The 26,313-nt window shown below is 38.1% G+C and overlaps 2 protein-coding genes across 2 annotated transcripts in view; both read left to right on the top strand.

Annotated features, from left to right (window-relative positions):
• The window catches only part of mccc2 (methylcrotonyl-CoA carboxylase subunit 2), a 130,998-nt gene extending 121,411 nt beyond the window's left edge, over positions 1-9,587 (top strand). Inside the window, exon 17 of the mRNA XM_060836231.1 lies at positions 9,348-9,587. Coding sequence (XP_060692214.1) covers positions 9,348-9,465 — 118 coding nt within the window. The 3' untranslated portion in view covers positions 9,466-9,587. The remainder of the gene's footprint in view (positions 1-9,347) is intronic.
• Positions 9,588-23,272: 13,685 nt separating this feature from the next.
• Positions 23,273-25,829, top strand: LOC132827235 (cocaine- and amphetamine-regulated transcript protein). Its single transcript, XM_060843867.1, has 3 exons — positions 23,273-23,611; positions 24,062-24,145; positions 25,459-25,829. Exons 1-3 carry the CDS (start codon positions 23,471-23,473, stop codon positions 25,564-25,566), a joined length of 333 nt encoding a protein of 110 aa, XP_060699850.1. The 5' UTR covers positions 23,273-23,470; the 3' UTR covers positions 25,567-25,829.
• The last annotated feature ends 484 nt before the right edge of the window (positions 25,830-26,313 follow it).

The following is a 26,313-nucleotide window of genomic DNA, read 5'->3' as shown; positions in this document are numbered from 1 at the left end:
GACAGAAACAGTACATCAAAGACATGTTCAACACTGATTGCGTCTTTTGTTTACAGTGATTAAAAGTGCTGCCGCAAACAGTCCTGGACTGATGGGAGCACAGGTACCGTCTCTAAATGACTGACCTCCCACCCTCTCTCTCTCTCCTTGACACTTTCCCTGGAGTTCTACACAGGTGTGCACCCTCAACCCCCCTTCCCCAGATAATCTCTCCAACATTGTCCTGTACAGGGCAAAGGTGGAACCTGTCAAAAGGTTGCAGTAAAAGGTTGTGTGTGTGTACGTGCTATTTGGAGGTGTTGGATGAGTTGGAGGAGCGGACGAGAGCGGTGTTCGATGAGGTTGGAGGGGTGGTGTTGGACGGGGTTGAGGGGGCGGATGGGGGGGGTGTTGGACGGGTGGGTGGGGGGGCAGTGTTGGACAAGGTTGGAGGAGTGGATGGGGGTGGTGTTGGACGGGGTTCGGAGGCGGGCAGGGGGCAGTGTTCAACGAGGTTGGAGGAGCGGGTGGAGAGGCGGTGTTGGACGAGTTTGGAGGAGCGGGTGGGGGGATGGTGTTGGACGAGGTTGGAGGAGTGGGTGGGGAGGCGGTCTTGGAGGAGTGGGTGGGGGGGATGGTGTTGGACGAAGTTGGAGGAGCGAACGGGCGGGGGGGCAGTGTTGGACGGGGTTGGGGGAGGTCTGGGAGCAAACTATACAGAAAATTCCGAGTCCCAGATAAAAGGCGTTGAATTGATTAACTGAATAATTAATTATCGAAACAAAATAGTTTCCGCCCATCTCGTTCGGATAATCGAGGTTCCTCTTTATATTACAAACAACAAAGGTCCCAGCACTGATCCCTGTGGAACACCACTGGTCACAATGGTTTCCAATCCAAAAACACCTTTCCACCACTATTCTGTCTTCTATGGCTAAGCCAATTCTTTATCCCTATCCCACAGACCCCATAGCTCCAACAATGTCTGTCCACCCCTGGCCTTTTACCCGCACTCAATGTGTTCATAGAGTCCTGTCAACGTGACATTGATCACTTCAGTTTCTCTGCCCTCTTCACCCAATCCAACCTATCTTCCCCTGAGCTAACTGCACACTGTGTGTGCTTAGATTCAACCCTGCCTTTGCTGTTGAGCTTGTCAATAAGGGTGATGGTGTTGAAGTCTGGTGTGCAGACCTCTATATTGTAGTGGCTGAGCACCAGCTCTCAGATATCACCTCCTACCTTCCTCTGGATCATGACCCCATCATGGCACATCAGGACCTTGTATCAGCAACAGTTACAAACCTCATTTCATCTAGCGTGGATGGGGAGACTGCTTCGCAGAGCATCTATTTTCTGCCAGCAGAAAAGACCCTGACCTTCAAGTTGCCTGCCACTTTAACACACCAGCCTGTTCCGTGGCCAACATCTCCGTTTCAGGCTGCTGCAGTGCTCCAGCGAAACTCAGCACAGGCTAGAAGAACAACACCTCATTTTCTGTTTGGGGACCCTGTAGCCCTCGAGACTCGATATAGAGTTCAATAATTTTAGGGCCTGAACTCCCCAGAGTCCCTACCAAACACCAAGACTCATTATCACATAGTCTGCCATGACACACTACCTATCGTTAGCCACTAACGGTCTCTATTAACAGCTATTCACCCTCCCAGCCAGATTGTTATCAACTCCTTTGTCTGTCTAACTGGTCTTCTCTTGTTTTCAGCTCTATCCCTACCTCATCATTTACCCCTTACCCCCTCCCACAACCCTGTCTTCTGTACATAAACTGATATTTTTCTAGCTAACATCAGTTTTGATGAAGGGTCACTGGACCTGTAATGTTAACTTTGATTTCTCTTTACAGATGCTGTCGGACCTGCTGAGCTTTTCCAGCAACTTCTGTTTTTCTTTCTGATTCAGAAAATCTGCAGTTCTTTCAGTTTTTATTCTGTATGCATCTTAGCAGCTCATGACAGATTCAATATTTTCACATTTTGCATCAGCCTCTTGCTAAAGAATGTATAGAAATATAGAACAGTGTAAAAGGCTATTTGTTTGACTGGAGGCTGATGTTCAGATGGATACCACAGGGATCCACTGGGTACTTTGTTGTTTGTGATATGTATAAATAATATATAAGAAAATGTTGAAATGATGATAAATAAGTTTGTGGATGAAACTGCGATTGGCCAGGTGGTTGACAGTGAGGAAGAAAACTTTAAATTGCGGGACGATACAGATGGCAGATTAGTGGCAGACTGAATTTAACCCTGAAAAGTGGGAAGTGATGCATTTTGGAATAAGTAACAAGACAAAAGGAGTACTCAATGAATGGCAGGACATTAGGAAGCTTACAAGACCAGAAGGAGTTTGGAATGTTTATCCCCATATCCCTGAAGGTTGCAGATCATATTAATAGTATTGTTAAGAAGGCAGATGGGACTTTTGCCTTTGTCAGTTGTGGCATATATTATGAGAGCAGGAATCTTGTATTGGAGTTCTACAGGTGTTTAATTAGACTGCAGTTTGGAGTACTGTGTGCAGTTCTGGTGACTGCTCAATAGGAGGGATGTTATTGCACTGAAGGGGTTACAGAGAAGGTTCACCAGTATGTTGCCTGGGATGGAGCAGTTTAGCTATGAAGAGAGGCTGGATAAGCTCATAATATTTTATTTGGAACAGCAAAGGTTGAGAGGAGACTTGACAGAGGTCTATATAACTATGAGGGGCATGGACAGAAGCAGCTGTTCCCATTAGTTGAAGGGTCAATAACAAGGGGTCATAATTTTAAGGTGGAAGACAGGAGATTTAGAGGGTTTTCATGGAAATTTATTTTCAACGAGAGGGTAGTGGGAATCTGGAATGCACTGCCTAAGAGGGTAGTTGAGGCGAGAAACTTCACAAATCTTCAAACCCAGATTGTTATTATCACATAGCATTACTCCATCCTGTTGCTGTTCTTTGTGATGGACTTTGGCCCCCAACCTTGAAAGAAAGCATCATCTTCTGACAATATCCTTCCAGTTTGTGGTGTGTGACGAATTTTTCTTAGAATTTATTATTGCTGCCACTGATTTTAAAGAATTTGGTGATTGAAGGTCTCTGATGCATTTATTTCTTTCAACCAACTACAGAGGAACCTTGATTATCTGAACAATACGGGCAGGGAGTATTTTGTCAAATAATCAAATGTCCGGATAATTGAATGCCGGATAACATAATTTAGCCAGGCATTGGGACCTTGTGATCCGAAATTCAGACAATCGAATGCCGGATAATCGAGGTTCTTCTGCACTAACTTCAGGTGTTTATCCTGAAATTTGTATGAAGGTTATTGAGTTGGACAGAAAACACTTCCTGATTACTTTCCTGACAGGTCTGTTATAAACTAAAGTAGCCCAATTTTCTTAATTGCACATTAAAGACCAGAGGTGAAAGGACTCCTAATATACTGCACCTTTTAATTTTCTCTAGTCTACCAGTTCCTATTTTCTATCTTAGTTCCTAAATGACAAAATATTTAAAATGAACCAATTTCAGACAATTTTCTTTATAACATAAAATATGCAACTTTGAAAAAGCAATCAAATTATTTCGTTAAAAATCACTTAACACCAGGTTATAGTCCAACAGGTTTATTTGGAAGCACTAGCTTTCAGAGTGCTGCTCCTTCGTCAGCTGGTGTCCACAATCACCTAATGAAGGAGCAGTGCTCCAAAAGCTGGTGATTCCAAATAAACCTGTCGGACTATAACCTGGTGGTATGAGATTTTGAACTTTGTACACCCCACTCCAACACCGACACCTCCAAACCAATCAAATTATTTAGCTTTTACAAATGAAAAACTAAATAGATTTTAATTGAAAAGGTGCAGTAAATTTAGAGTCCTTTCACCTCTGGACTTTAAAAATGTTCACATTGCCAGATCTATTTCTTTACTCAAAGTCTGTCTTATCTATAATTAATTCAGCACTTAACTTCAGTATTGATAGGTATGGGGCCACAGCGCAGAAACTGCTGTTTATTTGGAGTCAATTGGTACTAAATTGACAATCTCACTCAGGCAGTCCATGGGGCTGATTAATAGGCAAATTGCAAATAATACGTTAGTGCAGTAAAGAATGTTTACACTGCAGTTGAAAAATGTTGTTGTGCAATAGAAAGTACTTTAAAGGTCATCATGGCAGTGTAATATGGGAATGCTTAATGCTGTGGCCGGATAAGCAAGATGGAAATGTGCTAGTATTTTGCATCTTGTGCACAAAGCATAGTCTAGAAAATTGAAACAAATATAGATTTTTGAAAAAGTAAATATCTTTATTAACATTGATCTTTTGATCAAAAAATCTATTTATGTATGCTTAGGTAAAAATAATCGTAATCATATAATGGAGCATCCCCTGTTGTTGTATGACATTTGAAAAAAAAACCTATAGCTGTTTCTTGAGTGCAGACCTTTTGTATATTTCAGTGTATTCCTTTATAGGCTTTAATTTGCTTATAGTCAGATGGAAGGATTTACATCTACATGACTTTGTAAAGATTAGAATATTTACTATATTAATATCCATAATTACCAAATTTCTACCAATAAAAATGTGAGTGCCCACATACATTTTTTAGTAGATCCTATATTAGCTTATGTAAAATTTACTGTCCGGCATGGTTTAATTAACATTGATGTGCAGAAAGCCAAATGCAATGAGCAGCTACGAAAAGTCTTGTTAGGAGGCCTGTGGGTGACTAGTGCAGATTAATTGCCACCTTTAGAACAAGTCAAATACAATTCCCTGTCAAAATCAATTTGAACAATAGTATTAATTCAGATCCGTTCACCTATTATGTTTCTTTTGCTCAGAATTCCTTAATGCATAATTGATAAATAGGGACGTGATTAATTCTGCTAAGTCAGTATTTAATGTATTCAAAGATTGATATGATTTTAAATAATAAGAAGCATGTAGACAGTCTAGAATAAAGTCAATTTTGTTCCAATTTCATAATTATTAATAATCTTTCATACTAAATCTAAACCTAATTCAAAATCACCTTAACAGAAAAGTAATGTGTGAAGGATTTGTTAGTGAATTAAACAAAATATAATGTGTGTAATATAACAGGTCTTTGGATGAAATAAGGCTGTCAGCTAGATTTTAAATGGATGGCAGAGTTTGAGGCAGTTTATTTGCTGTGTGCATTACAAGTTATAGGACACCCAAAAACATTGTCATTCAAGATTTGTAGACTGGTTTGAGAAGCTGTCTTGTGGAAGATGGATCAAATTAGACATATTTGTGATAACTCTATTCAAATCATGCATATCTGTTCTGCTGAGTATGATGTTGTACTGTTCCTCAACTGGGAAGCAGTTGGGCTTTTTTCTACTATTTTTGTTCTTCTTGGAAATGATTGTTTCAGAGGTTCATAAAAGGAAATTGTAATCTCGTTTGTGCTGACATCGTGTTAAAGAGAAGCAAAGTGCTTGGAGACACTCTGAAATGACCAACTGTACTAAACTGTATAAGGTACTGGTTCGCATCCTTTTCAGTATTAAGCCACACTTCAATGAGACAAAAAATTCTAACTTTTTAAAAATGATGGCTCATAAATGACTCATTAATTTGCATTTACTATGCCGTGATAGGAATGGAAACACTCAGTGATTGGTGAGGCCACCTTACACTCTGCCTGCCATCCATCATCCAGCTGCCTTTCAGCATCTTGCTGAACTCACCATCAGTCATGGCAAGGAAGTTGAGAAGGGCCTTTGTGAGATAGTGAGCCAAACTCTCCAACTCAGGCTCAGCTCAAAGGCTGGTTCGATGTGTTGCAGCTCATCCAGTCATAGAGGTCTACAGCATAACAAAAGGCCTTCATACTTACCGTGTTCTCAGCTCTGTTGTAGCACAGCCCACAATCCATGGTAGCAGAGGCACGTGATCTGACTGACTTCGCCCAACAAAGGGGTAAAAGCCAAAGGTGACAAATTCCCTGGCTCCACATACTAATTGATAGCAGCATGCCTCACTCAGATGCTGGGAACTGGACCCCACCTTTGCTTGCATACTGAGTGACAGCATTGTTCTCCAATCCTACACTGGCAGCTGTAATCCTGACTGTAATCCCAGGATAAAGGGCAAATGGAACCCTGGACCCAGGTCAAATGCCAAAGGCTTCGAGAGGAAGTTAACAGATCTATGGTTTAGTGGGAATGTGGTCAAAAAAGAATGCAGCTTGTCTCATTTCTAAAATGAGCTCAGAGATGGGTTGTGGGTTTTTTGTTAGAGTAATTACAAGTTAATTCCACTTGTGAACTCTCTCCTGTTAACTCTCTAACATGTTCTGTTTTCAATGTTTCTGAGTTATTACCTTAAAGGAAGCTATAGTATTTGTTTTAATTACTTAGTTAACTTAGGCAGACACTCTGGATAGGGTACTTACACTCGGGCAAGAAAATTTCCAAGACTGAAACAAGGGCCTGTATGTTGTTCCCATAGGTCTTGTAAAGGCATTTGATGCTGTGAATAGAGATGGGCTTTGGAAAACTTTTAAAAGTTTCAATATTTATTGCTGATTCCTAATTGAGCAGAGGACAATTGAGAGTCAACCACATTGCTGTGGGTCTCGAGTCTCATGTAGGCCAGATTAGGAAAAGATGAAAGTCTCCTTCCCTAAATGAGCAAGTAACACACAACAGTGACCTCTCAAGTCCCTTCCGAAACTCCTATTACATGAAGCAGGGATATGTGCTGATCCCGACCCATTCTTCATTATCTTTAGCATGATGCTGCAGCAGTAGGCAATAGAAAACCTTAGGAGAGAGTTTCTATTCCCTTCTTGACTGTTGGAGGTCTTTTCAACCTTCAATATCTTCAGGCTCATACAAAAATACAGGAAACACTCACCCATGAATTTCATTTAACTGATTTCTGTGCTGTACTGTTCCACAATCAATCAGATTTGCAAGGTAATAACAACCCTTTTTCAAGACAGCAGAACTCTTTGGCCAAAAAAAACTATAGTCTTATATCAATCTGCATCCAACTCTTTGGGGAGAACTCACTTGCTGTCACTATAGACAAGGAAATAGATAATAGGTTTTCAAAACATTGACCCCATGAATGATTGTGAAGTAACTGCAGCCTTGCAGCACAAGCCATACAAAGCCACCAGCCTGATCACCTTGGTTTTCAAAACATTGACCCCATGAATGATTGTGAAGTTACTGCAGCCTTGCAGCACAAGCCATACAAAGCCACCAGCCTGATCACATTTCTGTGATGCACCAAGTCATGGGTTTTGTACGACAATCATGTAAGTGTTCTGGCATATTCCATCAATGCTACCACCACACTATTCTCAAGGTCTGCAGGCAGGACATGCATTATAAACATTGAAGGCTTGGAAACTATCAACGACACCAGTATTGAGGCCATCTTTCTGCAAAGTGAACTACCTTAGGTGGGTCACATTACTCAGCTTGATAATATTTGCCTACAGAGATCATGTTGCATGGAGAGCTGACCACTGGTAGCCCGAACAAAGAGGCCCCAAGCAAATATTTCAAGTAATCACTCTCCATTGTGTGACATGTTGACCATTACCAGCAGGAAGTTCCGTGCATATCATGATGCCTAGGGATGCTACATCAAAAGTGTTATGGACACCTTTGAAACTGAGCAAAGAACTAACATAATAGAGAAGAAGATGAGAAAGATAGATCCAATGCATTCAGCAGCATCTGCAGCCTTCACTTATATTGCAGTGGAAGATTTTGCTGATCATGTATAGGCCTGACCAGCCACCAGTGGGTCTGCCAATAATGAGTAAAGTTTTTCTAAAAGTGTTCATTTGCAAAGAAATGCTGAGAGAGAGGGAGAGCACTTTTAGCTGCTTCCTGCTCCAAAATGTTCCTATATCGTATGTTCTTTGCCTAGAAAAAATTATAACCCCTCTCCTCTCTCATTCTGAATTTGATATTTATAAGGGAAGAAATAATGTTTTCTGAGCAAAACCTTTACCATTCCAGAGGTGAGAATGATAGCCCTTGATATAAAGGCTGCATTTTGTTTTTTTGTTCATTCATGGCTATGGGTGTCACGGGCTAGGTCAGTATTTATTGCATATCCTTAATTGTTCAAAGGATAGTTAAGAATCAACCACATTGATGTGAGTCTAGAGTCACATGTAGGTGAGATCAACTCAGTATGGCAGTCATCATTAGACTCTTAATTCCAGATTTTTTAAAATTGTATTCAAATTGCATCATCTACTATGGCAGGATTTGAACTCAGGTCTCTTGAACATTCATCTGATTAAGTCTCCATGAAGATCTTATGAGTTTCAATTAAGTTACTTCTAGCTTCTAAAATTAGGACAATACAGGCCTAGCCTGTGTAGCCTTTTCTCACAAGGCAGTCAATTCATTGCAGGTATTATTCTAGTAACCCTTCTCTTAATTGCTTTCGATGCATTAACATCCTTCCATGAGTAGGGCGACCAGTACTGTAGGCAGTACTCCAGATGCAGTCTAACCAGCCTGAATATTTGCTGGTTTTTTTATTTGAACTGATTAGAGATGCACAGAACATGTTTGATTGCCGGTTTTTAAATTGCCAATCGGAAAGCATAGCACAGATCAGGCTTACTGTTTCTTAACAACTGCACCTGATTGCAGATGAAGAAACATATAACTATTAAATGCTTTATTCCATAAATTTAAAGTCAGGAACTGCTGAAAAGAGGAAAGAAATGGAATGGGGTGTGTTGGGCTGCTTGAGAGTCAGAAAAGGGACTGCAGGTCTGGCTAGGATAGGAGACTGATGAACAGGAATACTCTGAAAGAGGGCCAAATGGACTGAAAGGAGCCAAGGACAATATGAGTTCCTTTCTTGTGGACCCCCTCTCCCAAAAGGTAACTGGACTGTATTCTGTCAGATTTCCTGTCCTGGGTTCTTCCAGATTCTGCCATGGTTGTTGCACCAATACGTCCTGCCCTCTCCTCATCCCTCAAACTGTTTTCTTCATGTACTCTTGTGAGTTTGTTCATACGGTTAATATTTGCTAACTTACACACATGAACTTCTGTGTGTTTCTGACATATTGTAAAAACTAAACCTAGAGGTCTTTATCGTCTGGTCTGCCTTCCTTGCCACCTGTTGTTATTTTTAAGCATGTTATTTTCTGATGATGTAAACCAGTCAATAAATGGTCAGTGGCATCTAATCTGATTATTATATACATTTTTAAGGTCCTCCAAATGATTTTTGAGTTGGTTTTTCTGACATTTTTAGAGATTAGGCTTAATTCCTGTTTAATTGCCATTCATTATATTACACTTTTTGTAATTCTTTTCTTGTCATTGCAGACTGTGGGACGATGGAATAATTGACCCTGCTGACACAAGGCTGGTATTAGGCCTAAGTCTAAGTGCTGCTCTCAACGCACCCACAACGAAGACAAACTTTGGCATCTTCAGGATGTAACCAAAGCGTTTATTTATTCAACACAAGTATTTCCTAACTTCTGAAGACGACAGGAGAATGGAATCAAAATATAATACAATCAAAATACTGTAACCTTTGTGAAATAAAACTTAAAATTCCAATACCATCTTTTAGAAATAAAGTTTTTCAAATAACTGTGAAACTCAGATCAGTAACCATGCTAATACATATGAAAATATGGGTTCACATGTTAGTGATAGACTTAGATTAATCTGTTTTAGTCTTGATGAGATTTGATACTTTTGTGGTTTGTGTGCTGCTTGCATTGCAGTGTTTTTCATGTTTTCTTAGGATAGTTTTCTTTTGACCTCATCATCCTTCTACTATCAATAGCCTGGTTCTAATGATGAGAAAGGAATTATGTGTGAGTTCTTACCTGTTCAATTTACCTGTCTTCATGATTTGTGAGATAGATATGACCTGCATTAGGATTAAAAGTGGAATTTATTAAGCCATGTCTCTCACCCCCACCTACTCCTGTACCTTTAGTGCTCTTAGCTTATGTTTTTTGGCCTTTAGTTTTATAATACAGCAGCAATTTGATTATAAAATAATTTTGTAATGAATTTGTCACATACACATTTTAAAAAAGGTCAGAAGAGGTAGTTTCTCATTAATTCAAACTGGTGATTATTGATGACTGCTTCCTGCAAACAGACCAGCTTCTGAATATTTCTAGTGTTAATAGGTAGAGTCTGGGATGAATCCGATCAAGGTATCCTTATGTTGTTTAGATAGTTTCACAATATGTTTTATATAATGCTAACCACAATTTTCTTACAAGATAAGAATTTAAAAAAAAACAAAAATAAGGTTAAGGAACAAAAAGTTAAAAGTGAAATTGAACTGTTTTTCAGACTGAAAGTAATTATTCACTGATTTTCTCCAGGAGTCTCTATTAGAGCAATTGTTCTTTGACTACGTAAACAAAGAATGTGAATGACAATAATTGGAAATGAAATAAAGATTGGATAAAGATAATTTTAATAGGATATTTTTAGACTGGTGAAATGGGAAGTAACATGTCAGATGAAATTTTCTTGGAGAAGTGTGACCATGAAATTTAAGAACATAAGTAGGCCGCTCAGCCCATCAAATCTGCTGTACCATTTAATAAGATCATGATAATCCACAACTCTACTTTCCTGTCTTTTCTCCATAACCCTTGGTTCCCTTGCTGATTAAAAATTTGTATCTCAGCCTCAACAGTCCGCTGTGGTAAAGAATTCCACAAACCTCTGAGAGAAGAAATTCCTCTTCATCTCTGTCTTAAATGTGTGACCGTAACTCTGTGCTCCAGTCCTAAACTCTCCCACAAGAATAAACAAACTATCAGCATTTGCCCTATTAAGTCCTCAAAGAATCCTGTAGGTTTCAATAAGCTTGTTTCTTATTCTTCTGAATTCCCATGAGTGTTGGCCCGACCTACTCATCGATTCTTTATAGAACAGTCTCTTCATACCTGGTATCAACCTAATGAACCTTCTTTGGACTTTCTCCAGTGCCAGCGGATCTTTCTTTAGGTAAGGGGCCCAAAGCTCTTTGCAGTATTCCAGCTGAGGTCTGGCTAGTGCCTTGCAGAGTTTTAGCAAATCCTACCTATTTTTGTACTGCACTCCCTTTGAAATAAAGGCCGACAGTCCACTTGCCTTCCCTGTTATGTGCTGAAGTTAGATGCTAGCTTTTTATAATTCATGGATTCACAGTTGTAAGTCAATCCCTCTGTTCTGTGGCTTTCTGCAATCTGTTTTCATTTAAATAATATTCAGCTCCACTATTCTTCTTGTGAATTGATGCATTTTAGATGGAAGAATGAGGAGAATTCTGATATTCATGAGCGCAAGGAATTAAATGTTAGAATAATTTAAAAGTAGGCAGATACAAAAGACTGAAAAACTGATGTTTTATTCAAAAGCCATTAAGATTATTTTATTTTAGCCATTTATTTTCAGCATTCGTTCCAGGTTTTTATAATCTGTCTCAACTGAGATTTTCAGGAAAAGGCAAAGAGCAATTCTAGAACAAAATTACATTGTGTTTGATAGAAATCTGAATTAAAAACAAAACATGGTAAAAATATTTAGCAGGATGACTGCATCTGTAGAGAAAGAAACAGACTTAATTAGTATTTCAAGTTTGTGATCAGGTTTCAGTGAAAGCCATCAGACCTGAAATGTTAACTTTTTTTCTCAGTTGATAGTTCCAATTCTTTATTTTTCAAACAAATTTTGAAGATTCAATTTCTCTGATTCAACACCAGAGAACAAAACTGGAAATTTATTTTGAAACAGAAAATCCCAATGTACTCTTCTATGTTCAAATGAAATAACATCAATTTTGTGTACAGTATTTTGCATCTTGTTTACTGGCAGTTAATATTTCATTCCTTTGTGCCCAGGAATTTGAGAAAAATATTGAAATAATTAAGTTCTAATTGTAGTATTCTAATCAACCTATTCAGAGATGTTATTACATATCTCTGGAGCAGGGTGGGACATGAACCATGGAGCTATTAGTTCAGCAGCAGGGACACACATTCCATAATGTGGTATATTGTCAGAATACATGTATGGTGCAGTGCACATCTATCCATTCAATTTTCTGACAAGAAATCATTTGACAGTGTCTGCTTTCCGTGGAAATTGGCATTGTTTATTTTGCCTATTCTCTCTGCTCTGCTTATTTTTGTCAAATGTTCACCGCATGCATGCAAATTCCCTCACCATCCTGGCATCCAGCACAACGTCTACCTGAAATTTGTGAGAGCATCAAAGGCTGGACTCTTAAGACCACTCAGTGCGCAATACAGTTAAGTTACTCATCTAATATTTGTGTTTGTATAGCATCCTTGATGGAATGCAGGTCAATAGAAACAAATAGTGGGTTAACATTATAGAAGTTTAATTTATTGGAAATAAGTACTTTTCATTACCTCAGAAAGCCCGACAAGCTTAATGGGCAAGACATATTTCTGATGTGTAGTCACTCTTGTGATGTAGATACCACAACAACCAATTTGCACAAAATAGTTTCCCATGAACAGTTTAATAACCAGGTTGTTGTGATAAATGTTGGGCAGAAAGTTGGGATGCCATTCCATTCTCAGTCTTCTAATTGTGCTTTGGAACCCTTAGCACCCTTCTAAGACAATGATAGCTTCAGTTGAAAATTTCATTTATATGATGGCATCTTCCACAGTGCAGCAATGCCACACTGAAATGTAAGCCTAGATTATATATTAAAGTCTCCAGAAAGGACCTACCTTCAAGTGTTGCATCGCAAACTACATACTAAATGGTATTGATCCAAAGTTTCTCTTGAGAATGTGTCAGAAAATACCAGAATTTTAAAAATGGATGCTAAAAGTTCATATCTGGCTGCACTTGTGCTATATAATTGTGCTTTCCATTGAAGGCTGTGTTGTGATTCCACGTTTGGTCATTTTCAAATGTATATCAAGGAATGAAATAAAGATGGTCAATTTATGCTGGGAACAACTGGTTATAGAATGATGCATCATGTCTGGATTCTATTAATTAGGCAGTCTGGCTATTACCAATGCTCAGAAGTATCGTGGATGTGCCTGGTTTGGGTTTTAAAATATGTTGCAGGAGATTGACTTGGTTCCACACATTATTGCCAAATGTATCATCTTGAAAGTCATCTTGATCCCAAAGCGTCCACGTTTAAGCCTCACTCAAGAAATACAGTTACTAGTAAATCACTGGAGTCAGAGCAGATCCCAGAGAACTGGAAAATTATGAGTGTAACATCTCTGTTTAAGAAGGAAGGGAGGCAGAAGACAGGAAACCATAGGCTGGTCATAAGATTTTACAGTCCGTTATGAAGAATAAAATTGCAGAGTACTTGGAAGTGCATGATAAAATAAGACTGAATCAACATAACTTCAACAAGGGAAGGTCATGCCTGACAAATCTGATTGAATTCTTTGAGGAGGTAATGAGCGGGTAAGAGAAGGGCGAGCCAGTGGATGTGATCTATTTGAATTTCCAGAAGGATTTTGACAAGATGCCGCACAGGAGGCTGTTAAATAAGGTAAGAGCCCACGATATTAGGGGCAAGAGATTAGCATGGATAGGTGATTGATTGGCTGGTAGACTGCAGAGAGTAAGGATAAAGGGGTCTTTTTCAGGATGGCACAAGTGACTAGTGGAGTTCCATAGGGGTCAGTGTTGGGACCATAACTATCATGTTTAAAATGAATGATTTGAATGAGGAAATTGAGGGCATTGGTGCTAGGTTTGCAGGTGTCAGAGATAGGTGGAGGAGCAAGTAGTGTTGGGAAGGCAGCAGATGGACTTGAACAGGATGGCAAATATAATACAATCTTGGAAAGTGTGATGTTAAACACTTTTTTTGTAGATATTTTTATTGAAATTTAACATTTTTGCAAATTTACAAAAATAAACAAAACTCTCAAATACAAACATTGATGTACAATTAAATCATATATACAATAGTCATAATTTAACAAAGAAAAGAGAAAGAAAGAAAACAAAAAAAGAAAAAAAACGAAAAAAAACCTCAACTTTCTACTAATCTAACCTATAACTAACCAGAGTGTATACCTAAGTCTCTTACATGCTCGGAATGTATAAACATCAAATATAATAAAACCCGTATTCGCGCAGGATTCCTCTCCCAAGGGGCCCCGGAGCAGCCCGGTCTGAATTCTTCACTAAATAAAAGCCCTTGTTAGGATAGCCGAAATATCTGCATTTATATAATTCAAAAAGGGCTGCCATATTTTATAAAATAATTCAGTCTATGTTAAACACTTTGATAGGAAGAAGTTGGCTTAGGTTATTTTCTAAATGGACGAAAGCTTCAGGAACCTGAAGTCCAAGTTTGGGAGCCCAAGTTCAGGATTCTCAAGATTAACATGTAGGTTCAGTTGGTAAAAAGGTAATGTTAGCATTTATTTGAAGAGGGCTGGAATACAAAAGTAGAGATGTACTGTTGAGGTTGTATAAAGCTCTGGTCAGAACTCATTTAGAATACTGTTATCAGTTTAAGGCCCAATTTTTAAGGAAGGATATGTTGGCCTTGGAGGGGATCCAAAGGAGGATTACAAGAATAATCCTGAGGATGAAGGGATTATCATATGAAGAGCAGTTGAAGATTCCAGGTCTGTACTCTGAGTTTAGAAGGATGAGAGGGGGATCTTGTTTAAACTCAGAATGCTGAGAATAGATGTAGAGATGATGTTTCCATTCGGAGGAGAGACTAGGACCCAAGGGCACAGCCTCAAAGTGAAAGGATGACTCTTTAGAACTGAGATGAGGAGGAATTTCTTCAGACAGGGTGATTAATCTGGATTTTTTTGCCACAGAAGGCTGTGCATGCCAAGTCATTGAGTTTATTTAATACAGAGATAGTTTGTTGATTAGTAAGGGGATCCAGGGTTATAGGGAGAAGGCAGCAGAATGTGGTTGTGAAACATGTCAAACATGACCAAATGGCAGAGCAGACTCAATGGGTTGAATGGTCTAATTCTGTTCCTATACTTATGGTCTTATAATTCATTCGTAAAATGTAATGCTTTTTCCACAATCTCATTATAAAGAACACCTTAGTGCAACATTTTCTATTGATCAAGGACCTGCTCACTTCAATTCCTACTGATTTATTGTGTTCTTGAGAGGAATTCATGAGGAGTAATTTAGGAGAGTACTAGCATTATAGGTGAAAGTTTCAGCAATAGGTGAGATATGAAGAAACTAGTAATGTTACAGAGGTTGATGTAAATGTATGTTAAACTAAGCTTGAGATCAAATAAACTGATGCATCAATGACAACCTGGCTTGATCTGAAACTATGGGGCTGGGCTGGGGGTGATGGTGTCATGAAGATGCTTCATATTTCATATCTTTTATGGACTTAATTTGAAAATGTCAATGAAAAGACACATTGTCTTATTTTAGAAGGAACCATATAGTTCCATTCTAATCTTGGTTCCATTAACTGACTTTAAGGAAACCACCTGACTATGTTGTGAATGAGTTTTATTGGTGTTCTCCAATTTTTGCAGGTTTAGAGTTTGTATTTAAACTTCTCAGTTGAGGGAAGCCTGTCCTCCAGCACTTTGGCTATGAGGTTAGCAGTAAATCTGATCACCTGGAAGAGACTGAAGAACTTCTCAATATTGTATTTCCTGAGCAAGCTGTATATGAGAAGACTCCAGAGACAGCCATGCGTGATTAATGACTTGAGTATACTTCGGAACATTTCCATGTCTTTTTTTTGCCGTCAAGAACCCTTGGCCAGAAAGTGTTTTTTTTTAAGTGAGATTCTGCAGAGATAAATTTAATAATTTTTTCCCCTTTACCTGGTGGGTGCACTTGTATGTGTGTTTTGGTTATTTTGAGGGGTACTTATTTATATTTTCATGTTTCAAATTGTGTTTTAATCGATATCTGAAGTTATATTGAGTGGATTTTATAATAAGTCAATCATTTTGCATTTATTAAATAAACCTGGTTGATTAATCTTTTATTCTGATTATAAAGAAGACTTAAGATTGGTTGTATCAGGGCTTAGGTATAATAAATATAATTTATGTTGGAAACCATGTAGTAGTGGGACCAAAGTGACACTGTGCTCCTCTCATAAAAGTGGAGGATTGCAGTGGGATATCTGAATCAGATGTTTCTAACTGGAAATGATGTAATAGTAATTGGAAAAGAACTTTAAAAAAGATTTTTGAGAATTATTACATCAAAATGGCTTTAGCAGGTTCTAAGGCTTTTCTAGAGGTAGAAGGTATATCTATGAATGTTTTGCAAAAACAAAAAAAAGCAACTTTAGATTATCAGAAATGGCAGACAAGTTGAAATTCAAAGCAAAAGTGAAAGCCACCATAGATTCTCTCATTAGAAAGATAGATGACTGATAGTAACTTGAGGGTTACCATGCATCAGGTGAGACACAAGATTGAGAAGATGGGTCCTTCATGGTGACCTTTGTTGGGAATCAAACCCATGTTGTTCATGTCCTTCTGCATGGCAAACCAGCCATTCAGCTAATTGAGCACGGTACTTGAGATAATGGCACGGCTTTTGAAATTAGAAAAAAGGCAAAGCAAACTAAAGCTTTTCCAATTGAATTGATATGAATTCATTTGTAGAAAAGGCCATTTTATCTGGAAAGACAAAATAAAAAGAAAAACAGAAAATGCTGAAGAAGCTCAGCAAGTCAGGCAGTATCTGTAGAGAGAAAAAGATAATTCATGTTCCTAGTCCAGTGACACTTTGTCATAGTTATAAGGGTCATAATTATTTATGCTGATGACAAATGAGGGATGGGGTGAGTGAATAAAATACATGCATTTGTTGTTTGCAGAGAAAGAAAAAAAGGCAAACAGCGATTACTGATAAGCTAAGAGAGAGATAATAGGGTGCTAATGAGAAGTGTATATGGTTGAAAATAGGTGGCTGTACTGTGAGCAACCCATACCAAGCAGGACTGAGGGGTGTGGGAAGATAGTAATGAACATGGAGGGAAGTATTCATGTTCTGACATTGTTAAACTCACTGTTGAGTCCTGAAGGCAGTCGGGTACCTAGGTGGAAGGTGAAGTATTGTTCCTTCAGTTTGTGTTGAGCCTTGCTAGTGCACTACAGGAAGTCTGAGAAAGAACCGTTGGCATGGGAACTGAGTAGTTTGTTGAAGTGACAGGTAACTGGAAGCTCAGGATCATTTTTACAGACAGAGAGTAAGTGTTCAGCAAAGCAATCACCAGTCTGTGTTTGTGTCACCAAATATAGCAGTGAATTGTGAGCAGTGATCGTGGCAGACTAGATTGAATGAAGTGCAGGAAAATCACTGCTGCTTCACCTTGAAGGTGTTTCTGGGCCTTGGATAGTGAGAAGGGAGGAGGTAAACTGGCAAGTGTTATACATTCTGCGATTGCATGGGAAGATGTCGTGGTGGTGAGGGGAGGCTGAAATCCTGTCAGAAAGCAGAGCAAAACTTCTTCACAGGCGGCATACTTGGAAGAGATGTGACAGTAAATTAAACAGAATTAAAATAAAACAAAGAAATGTAGATGCTGAGGACCTGAAACAAAAACAGAACATGCTGGAGAATCTTAGCATGTCTGGCAGTATCTGTAGAGAGAAAAACAGAGTTAATGTTTCAAGTCCAGTGACCCTTTGTCAGAACTGGACAATTAATTCTGAATATAATGTTGGGGGCAGGAGAAAAGTGAATTGTTCTCCTTTCATAAGAAAAGATTTACTTGCCATAATGACAACTGTTGAAGGGCTAAAGAAGTGTGAGAGTTAGACCAATAGATGATGATGAGACTGGTGGTTTTCTGAAGCTGACTTGGATGGATGGATGTCAAGGAGGGTGGTGACCATGGAACATATGGAACTTATGGGGAAAGAGTTAGACAGTGGCCCGGAGGAACTTTCAGTTAGTTGCAGCCATGAGGTAACAGCTTGGGTTTACAGATTGGGCACTTGCACTGTCTACCTTCCTGGAGGTGGAGAGGAAAATCAGAATTTGGATAGAAGTGAGGTGAGTTGGGCTTCAATGAGATGTAAATAAATCGTCATTCAATGGTGAGACTCTGAAGTCACTATTTAAGGCATGAGGGAAAAATCATGACGTTTTTCTCAATGCTGAAATTCCTTCATTTTTTCCATTCCCTTTTTTTCTCATTTTTAACACCATTACTCATGTCGTACCAGGAAGGGGAAAATTTCACCCATTTACCAGTTTCTTTAATACCCAAAGCTGATGAAATATTGTATTGATAAAGCTGTATGATACCATTAAGGTTGAAAATTGGCCCAGCACCGCTTTCAAACAAAGTTCTAACCAACCTGTTTAGAGATGTTATCACACACCTTTGGAGAAACTTCAACTTGAACCTGGACCTCCTGGTCCAGAGGCAAAGACCCTTGTCAGCAATCTTCTAGAGGTTGATGAATCATGTGATAGTGTTCCTAACTGTGTAGTTTACCTTGATGATGTGCTGCTACACTGTGACATTTGGAAGGACCACTTGGCAAATTAGAAGTTTTGTTTAGGAATTTACTGTTGCTGATTTGGTGACAAGCTCTGCTAGAAGTGAGCTTCGGCAGGTTGAAGAAAATTACTGAGGATGTGTTGTAAGACCATAAGAAACAGAACTGTGGTTCAGCCTGTTGGGGCTGCTTTGTCATCTCAATATGATTCATGGCAGATCAAACACTCCTCATGTTCACTGTTACGCCTTTATCTCATAAACCTTGATTTCCCTACTGATCAGGAATCCATCTCAGCCTTACATGGCAAGGACAATTGTTGCCAGAACAGCATAAATATAGGCAATAGTGGAGTTCTCTGCCCCAAAACTAAATTGGAAATCATAAGGTTTTTGGAGATATGTGGTTTCTATCCTTAGTTTGTATCAAATCTCAGCACTACAGCTGCTTCACGAATGACTTGCTCCAAACACAGGTCAAACTAATTCTGCCAGAAAACTGCTAGGAAACTTTCGACAAGCTAAAAGCCATTTTGATCAATTAACCACTGTTTAGCTGCTTCAAATTTCACTAAGCTCTTTAAGGTAGCAAACTAGTTTAAAAAAAAAGAAGGTAGCAATCACTGTTAGTGACTTGGCAGTAGGTGCAATTCTATTACATGAAGATGAATCAGCCTTGGAGAAGCCAGTGGGATGCTTTAACAAAAAGTCAAATTGACATTAAAAAAAAACTCTAAAGTGGGAAAAGAAGTCCTGAGAGTTCTACTGACTCTTGAACATTTTTGAACTATATGTCTATCATGGTGACAAATAAAAACCATATCCCCATGGCCTTTGCAAAAAAATGTTGAAACCCAAAATGCCAAATTTTTTAACCAAAGTGCCAATTACAGCCTTCTCTTTTAAAGATTGTTCACACTGCAGGATTAAATTATATAATTGCCAATCCTTCTCTGGAATGTAACATTGTATGAATTATCTAAGTACCAAGGAAGGTTTAAGAGATAGTTTGGATTAAAGGTAGAAAGAGTAAATAAACATGGGTGTGTAGAAATCACAGATTTTAAAGTATTTTTAATTTTGTCTACAATTTCTAGTGAAACACATTTGAAAAATGGCATTTCATTTTTGTCAATGGTGGAGACATTATGCAGACGTTTCGTTTTTGATAGTTTGTTGTGGACTAGAATTTTAAGGATTGGAGAGCTGCCTAATTTAGATTTTTTTAAATAGATCAATTAAAAAATAAACTTTTAACCTACTTTTTAAACAAGGCATTCATTGGAAAGCTAAACATCACACAACACCAGGTTATAGTCCAACAGGTTTACTTGGAAGCACTAGCTTTCGGTGTGCTGCTCCTTCATCAGGTGGTTGTGATGTATGCGATGTAAGACACAGAATTTATAGCAAAAGTTTGCAGTGTGATGCAACTGAAATTATATCTTGAAAAAGACCTGGATTGTTTGTTAAATCTCTCATCTTTTAGAATAACCATGTGAGTTTCAGTTCTTACATATGTAAATTCTAGAACCTTTTTTAAAATTACATTCTCAAGTGAACTTTAAACACAGACCACTTCACACCTTCAATGCATTACCTGAGATGACATGGCAAATACCATTAAAGTTCACTTCAGGATGTAACTTTAAAAGAAGTTCTGGGATTTTCATAAGGTTATAAACTGCTAAACAAAAATTTTTAAACCAGCAAATAATTAAGCAAACAAAAACAACAAGACACTAAATTTATGGTTTTTGCAAGATTTTATTAGCCTCCCTTAGCCAATAGTGAACTACAATCAGTTTCATTTTCTGTTCTAAGCCATTATGCATGTTGAAGTGGATATAAGATTACTTCCCATCCAATAAAGTCTCTCTGACATCTTTCTTTCTCTCTTGACTTTTTTTATTGCCAGTTTGAACATGTTTGAGAAAAAAACTTTTTCAAAACTTGTCTAAAACTAACCAAATTTAAATATTTCTCCAACTCCGAAATGTCAGTTCAACACATTTGATAGAAATACCTTGGCCCTTGAACAACTGTTTGAACATAAATCCATATTTTCCCAAAGAATCTTTATTCATGTACAATTCCCATGTTATGTTACTTTATAAGTAAGCCATGTTCCTATACATTCTTAATTAACATTATGCAGTACACATAATTCACATTCACTTATTTTATGACAGAATAATTTTCCTATAACTATTAATGCAGAATGTGATCTGTCACTTTTTATTAAAAATAATTGTGAAATGCTTGTGGTCTGTAAAGTGTAATTTATTATCCAAATCTGATATCCAATTAGTGATTTAGATGCATCACAACTTATACCAGAATCAGCCTTCCTCAAAAAGTGCTCACAATTCTTTCAGAGGAAAGCATACTGATCCACTTTTAATCAAGTCAAAATTAATATTAAAATACTAGATAAATGACCATAACTTACAAACAATTTTTGCTAAGTTATTCAGCAACCATTTCTAGACGTTGCAAATCTTAGTGATGCTACAAAGATCAATTTTAAAGTGGGAATTAAGAGGCAAATATGCCATTGAGCTATTCCATTATTGTGGAGAACCCTGTAATGATTCAATATTGTAGTTACTTTGCATCCAGCTAATGGATATATTTTCTGGTATTTAGTGCACAGATTAGAAAAATATTTCAACATATAAAAGTCTCCACCAAAATACAGATTCCAAGAGTTTGATTCCACAGGTGGGAAAATTCATAATATTAGTGAGCATAGATTGGAGTTATAGTATAGATGAGGCAGAATTATTACCACAGATAAATCTTGTTCTATACTGTAGCTTGTAAGTCTAGGTTGTTTTTGAATATCCTTTCACTAACAATAAAAGAACAATTATTAATCACATTAAATATATAAGGAAGTTACATCATGTGCAGTTCAAAGTGAAGAATGCATTGTATATTATAGCAAAACTGCATTCTGTTCCATTAAGTATTATTTAAATTGGAGTTAATTCTTTTTGTCATTCTAACATCTTTAAAGATGTCACAAAAGGGTATGGTACAAAGCTCATTATCAGGTAGCCTCTAACTTTGAACACATATCTGACTTAAATGAGCTTACAGTACTTCTGTACTTTAATAATTTGTGGGCTAGATTACTTACAGAGTCATACAGTGCAGAAACAGACTCTTAAGTCCAACCAGTCCATGCTGACCAAGTTTCCCAAACAAAATTAGTCCTACTTGCCCATATCACCCTGAACCTTTCTTATTCATTACCTAGGTAAAAAATGGGCCTCCTTCACCGCTGCTCAATCACCACCAGATGCCCAGAGGAAGAACGCCTCATCTTCCGCCTCAGAACACTTCAACCCCAGGGCATCAATGTGGACTTCAACAGTTTCCTCATTTCCCCTTCCCCCACCTCACCCCAGTTCCAAACTTCCAGCTCAGCACTGTCCTCATGACTTGTCCTACCTGACTATCTTCTTTTCCACCTATCCACTTCCCCTCCCCCCCGACCTATCACCTCCATCCCCTCCCCCACTCACCTATTATACTCTATGCTACTTTCTCCCCACCCCCACCCTCCTCTCACTTATCTCTCCACCCTTCAGGCTCTCTGCCTGTATTCCTGAAGAAGGGCTTTTGCCCAAAATGTCAATTTTACTGCTCCTGGGATGCTGTCTGAACTGCTGTGCTCTTCCAGCATCTCACTAATCTAGACTCTTATTCATTACCTATCCAAATGTATTTTAAATGTTGTAACTGTACCTGTATCTACCACTTACTCTGGCAGTTAGTTCCACATACAAACCACCCTCTGTGTGAAAAGGCTACCCATCAGGTCTCTTCTAATTCTTTATCTTCTCACCTTAAAAAAACTCTCTAGTTTTGAACTACCTGACCCTAGGGAAAAGACCTTTGCTAATCATCTATGTCCCTCATGATTTTATAAACCTCTAAAAGGTCACCCCACAACTTTCCACTCTCCAGTGAAAAACATCCTAACCTGTCCATCCCTTCCTTATGCCCCTAGTCACGGCAACATCTTTGTAAATCTCTTTGAACCCTCTCCAATTTAAAAATAATCTTCCTATAGTAGGGCAACCAGAACTGTACACAATACTCCAAAAGTGGCCTGCCAACATCCTGTATAACCTCAACATGATGTCCTGACTCCTATACGCAATCGTCTGAGCAATGAAGGAAAGCACATTGCTAATCATCCTGTCTACCTGTGACATAACTTTCAAAGAACTAAGTCCCTGAACCTTTCTGTCTTTCTGTTTGACAACATTACTCAGGGCCCTACCATTTCCTGAATATGTTTTGTCCTTGTTCATCTTACCAAAATGAAATACCTCACATTTATCCAAATTAAACACCATCTGCCACTCCTCAGCCCATTGGCCCAGTAGACCAAGATGCCGACTTCATGCACATAAATCTGTCTGTTGCCATTGGAACTCCAGTGTTGTGAGGGGAAGTGGGGAAATGAAAAGGAGTTATGCAAGATCAGGAAAACACACCTGTTCACTAACGCACAAATTGTTCCTCTTTATGCATGGACCTTTCTTTTACAAGTACACCACACATAGCTTGTTCAACAGAATGCAAACGTAGAGATTTTATTTCATTTCACGATCACTGATCCATTATACAGGCTCATTATTCTCACGCTCTTTGCCTTTGACACTTCTATCTATTCTTACGTGTGTGTGGAATATATTACAATGGTTTTGAACAGTAATAACTCAAGAGCTCCTTTCCCTGGTTCCCTCGAGATTTCTTTCCTTCAATGAAGAATGAATGGAGGATTTTTCAAAAAGATTGTTTTCTTCAAAACCGAGAGCTGCGTTCACTCTGACGTCAATGTTCCCAGGTTCTGATTGATTTTTCTGGGGGCTTGTTTACTTCTGTCAAAATTGCCGTTCGCTATATAAAGGGCCGACCGAGTCAGAGTTTGGATCCGCTCTGTGGTAGCCGGGCTGTCTGTTTCAGCACCATGGAGAGTACTCGCCTTTGCCTCCTTACCCTGCTGAGCGCCGCTCTGCTCGTCAACTCCAATTGCCAGGAATCCGAGCTGCAAGCTAGGTCGGTAGACCGTTACTCAATCAAAGAGGACTCCTCTCAAGAAAAGGAGCTGGTAAGCCACCAAGGATTGTCAAATTTAACTTTAAAAATTACAACTCATCCGCGCAAAGGTAGCTTCAGTTACTTAATTTAACTCCAAAGCATTGTTTCACATTATGGTAACGCATTTGATATTTGTTTAGCATTTTTAAATCTTCGGATACCCGGTTATTGGGATCCATTGAAAGAAATGCTTCGCTTTAAACTGACACCTTATTTTGCTGACCCACCCCAGCAGAAACGAGTTAGGTAAGTGTGAGGACAAAGATGTGCGGAATATAACAAGGGATTTGCAGATATCTGTCGGGGGGGGGAAAGTTGAAAATGATCTATTATGGACAATTCTGCTTTATTGTCGGTAAAGCAACTTCATTTTGCTTGAACCGAACTCGTTTGTTCTGGAGAGCTTCTTCTGCCTTTTAATAATTTAATGCAAGAATATAAACTACTTGCTTTCACGCAGATTGAAGCTTTGCAGGAAGTGCTGGAGAAACTGAAAAGCAAGAGGATGCCTACCTACGAAAAAAAGTTTGGAATGGTCCCAATGGTAAGGTTTGTAAAACGAGTAGTGCAGAATTAAATTGTACTATTTTAAAATCTTACTGTCCCTGAGACACACACACACTATTCACATTGAGTCATGTTTATTTTTGATTATGGTGCACCAACTGCATAAACAGTGAGCAGAAGTCTCATTTTAAACTGATTAAATTGACAATTTCTTTACCAATATAATGGGATGGGCAATTGATTTGACCTGTATGATGACCTCTTGGAGTTTAGACTTAAAGGTGTGAAATAAATCTTACATTGAATACTTTTGAAGCAAGCAGACGGAAGAAAGTTTAGGTGAGGAGAAGTGGTTATGGCCAAACAAGTTGGAACATGTATACTCATTAATGACCAATAGCAGAATAGCACAAGGTATACCATTCACCATTAAACAATGCCAAAGGTAAAATAAGTGATTGCACAGTCTAGAATACTTATTAACCCGACATTATCTTGAACCAAGTAGAAGAATGCTGCACCATTCATTTGTCTCACAATAATTTTACACCAGCAATAATTTAATAGAATAAATAAAACAGGGCCAGTAAGAAACTATGCCAATAAAAGCAAAATAGATGCTTGAAATCTGAAATATAAACAGAGAATGCTGGAGAAACTCAGCAGGTCTAGCAGTATTGTGGAGAGAGAAACAGAGTTGAAATTTCAGATCCAAAATGTTTTCTGTTCAGAACTTATTACCCGTACATAAAACATATAACCCGTATATAAAACTGAACCAGTTGGATGAAGGATATTTCAATCCTTGGTTTGTGCTGCATTAGCTAATCTCAGTTAATCTCAGCGTGGGGGTTGCAGAATAACATGTTTTCTCAGTGTGTAGGGTTGGAGTTAGTAAAATTAGAAAGAAGATTCCATGCTTATGATTGCTATACAGTGATCACTTCTAGAAAGTGCACAAATGTTGGCATCGTAAATGAGAACAGGACTTATTTCAGGTGCAATGCACTCAATGTTCATAACTTGCCAAGCCTCAATGTATAGGTGAACACAAAGCAGCCGGTCTGCCATATTACCAATTATGCCAGAATGAGTCACATGCGTGAGTGAAATAATTCAAATTAGAAAAAAAAGTTCTTCCCTTTTGACTGCTAGAACATTTTCTGACTTCAAATGAATGAATACCTGCTCTGATTTATAAGGTGTACTTGTCTGGATACAGAAACAAAATTGCTACTTAGGAAAAACAATAAGTTCAGATCAATTTTATCTTTTTTTGATTGAGTTTTCAACTCACATTTAATAGTGCAACAGAATGGAAGGATAACTTTTTAAATCTTTTTTTAACAGTGTGATGCTGGGGAACAATGTGCTGTAAGGAAAGGAGCCAGAATTGGAAGACTCTGTGACTGTCCCAGAGGAACCTTCTGCAATTCCTTCCTCTTGAAATGTTTGTAACAATGTCCAAATCTGGGCACTCATAATAAAATATTGTTTTAAACGCATTTAAAAAACTTGAAAAGTCAATTTGGCCAATCAAACATATTCTATTTACAAAAAAAAGGATGGTGAAAATGCATGGACTTGCAATTCTACAGTCTTGTAGATCTGTGTGGGAGGTAGTAACGTATGTTTCCGGCATTGCTGTGACGCTGTTGTGGACAGTTGCGTCTTTTTTCTTATGGTGAAAAGTTGTTTCTGCCTGTACCAGTTAATGAGTTACAGATATTTCATGATATACTAAGTGTTTAACTTCCGGTCACAGAACAGTGTGACTTGTATTTATAAAACTGTATTTTTGTATTTAGAATGCATTAAACCTACTAATAAAATCAGTTCTAGGCATCTTTTTCTCTGTCAAAGGTTTCTTCATTCCAACCTTTTAATGTGAAACCAAGGATCAAAGGTATTAATCCAAATTGGTATTATTTTTCTTTTAAAACGTTGATAACATGTAATAGGTTAAAAATCTAAGAAATGAGTTATTTTTTTCCTTCAGAAAAGTATTAACATTTTACATGAACATTTACTATCCAGAAATCAGAAATGTTCGTATTCAACCCCAAATAACAAATCACACATTTGTACATCAGTATATTGATTGACACTTGTATGGAATATATTTCATAAGATGTACTGATAAAATCCAAATATACGAAAAGAAAAAAATACACTTCTGATATTTCACTCAAGCGGACATTATGA

This window comes from Hemiscyllium ocellatum, chromosome 2 (assembly GCF_020745735.1).
Source record: "Hemiscyllium ocellatum isolate sHemOce1 chromosome 2, sHemOce1.pat.X.cur, whole genome shotgun sequence".
Taxonomy (NCBI): Eukaryota; Metazoa; Chordata; class Chondrichthyes; order Orectolobiformes; family Hemiscylliidae; genus Hemiscyllium; species Hemiscyllium ocellatum.
The sequence above is the reverse complement of the archived record's forward strand: the minus strand, read 5'-3'. Positions and strand labels throughout refer to the sequence as shown.

Coding starts and splice junctions, on each gene's coding strand:
- LOC132827235 (XM_060843867.1), top strand. CDS start 23,471: ATGGAGAGTACTCGCCTTTGCCTCCTTACCCTGCTGAGCGCCGCTCTG. Junction 23,612..24,061: donor CCTCTCAAGAAAAGGAGCTG/GTAAGCCACCAA, acceptor GCTTTCACGCAG/ATTGAAGCTTTGCAGGAAGT. Junction 24,146..25,458: donor AGTTTGGAATGGTCCCAATG/GTAAGGTTTGTA, acceptor TTTTTTTAACAG/TGTGATGCTGGGGAACAATG.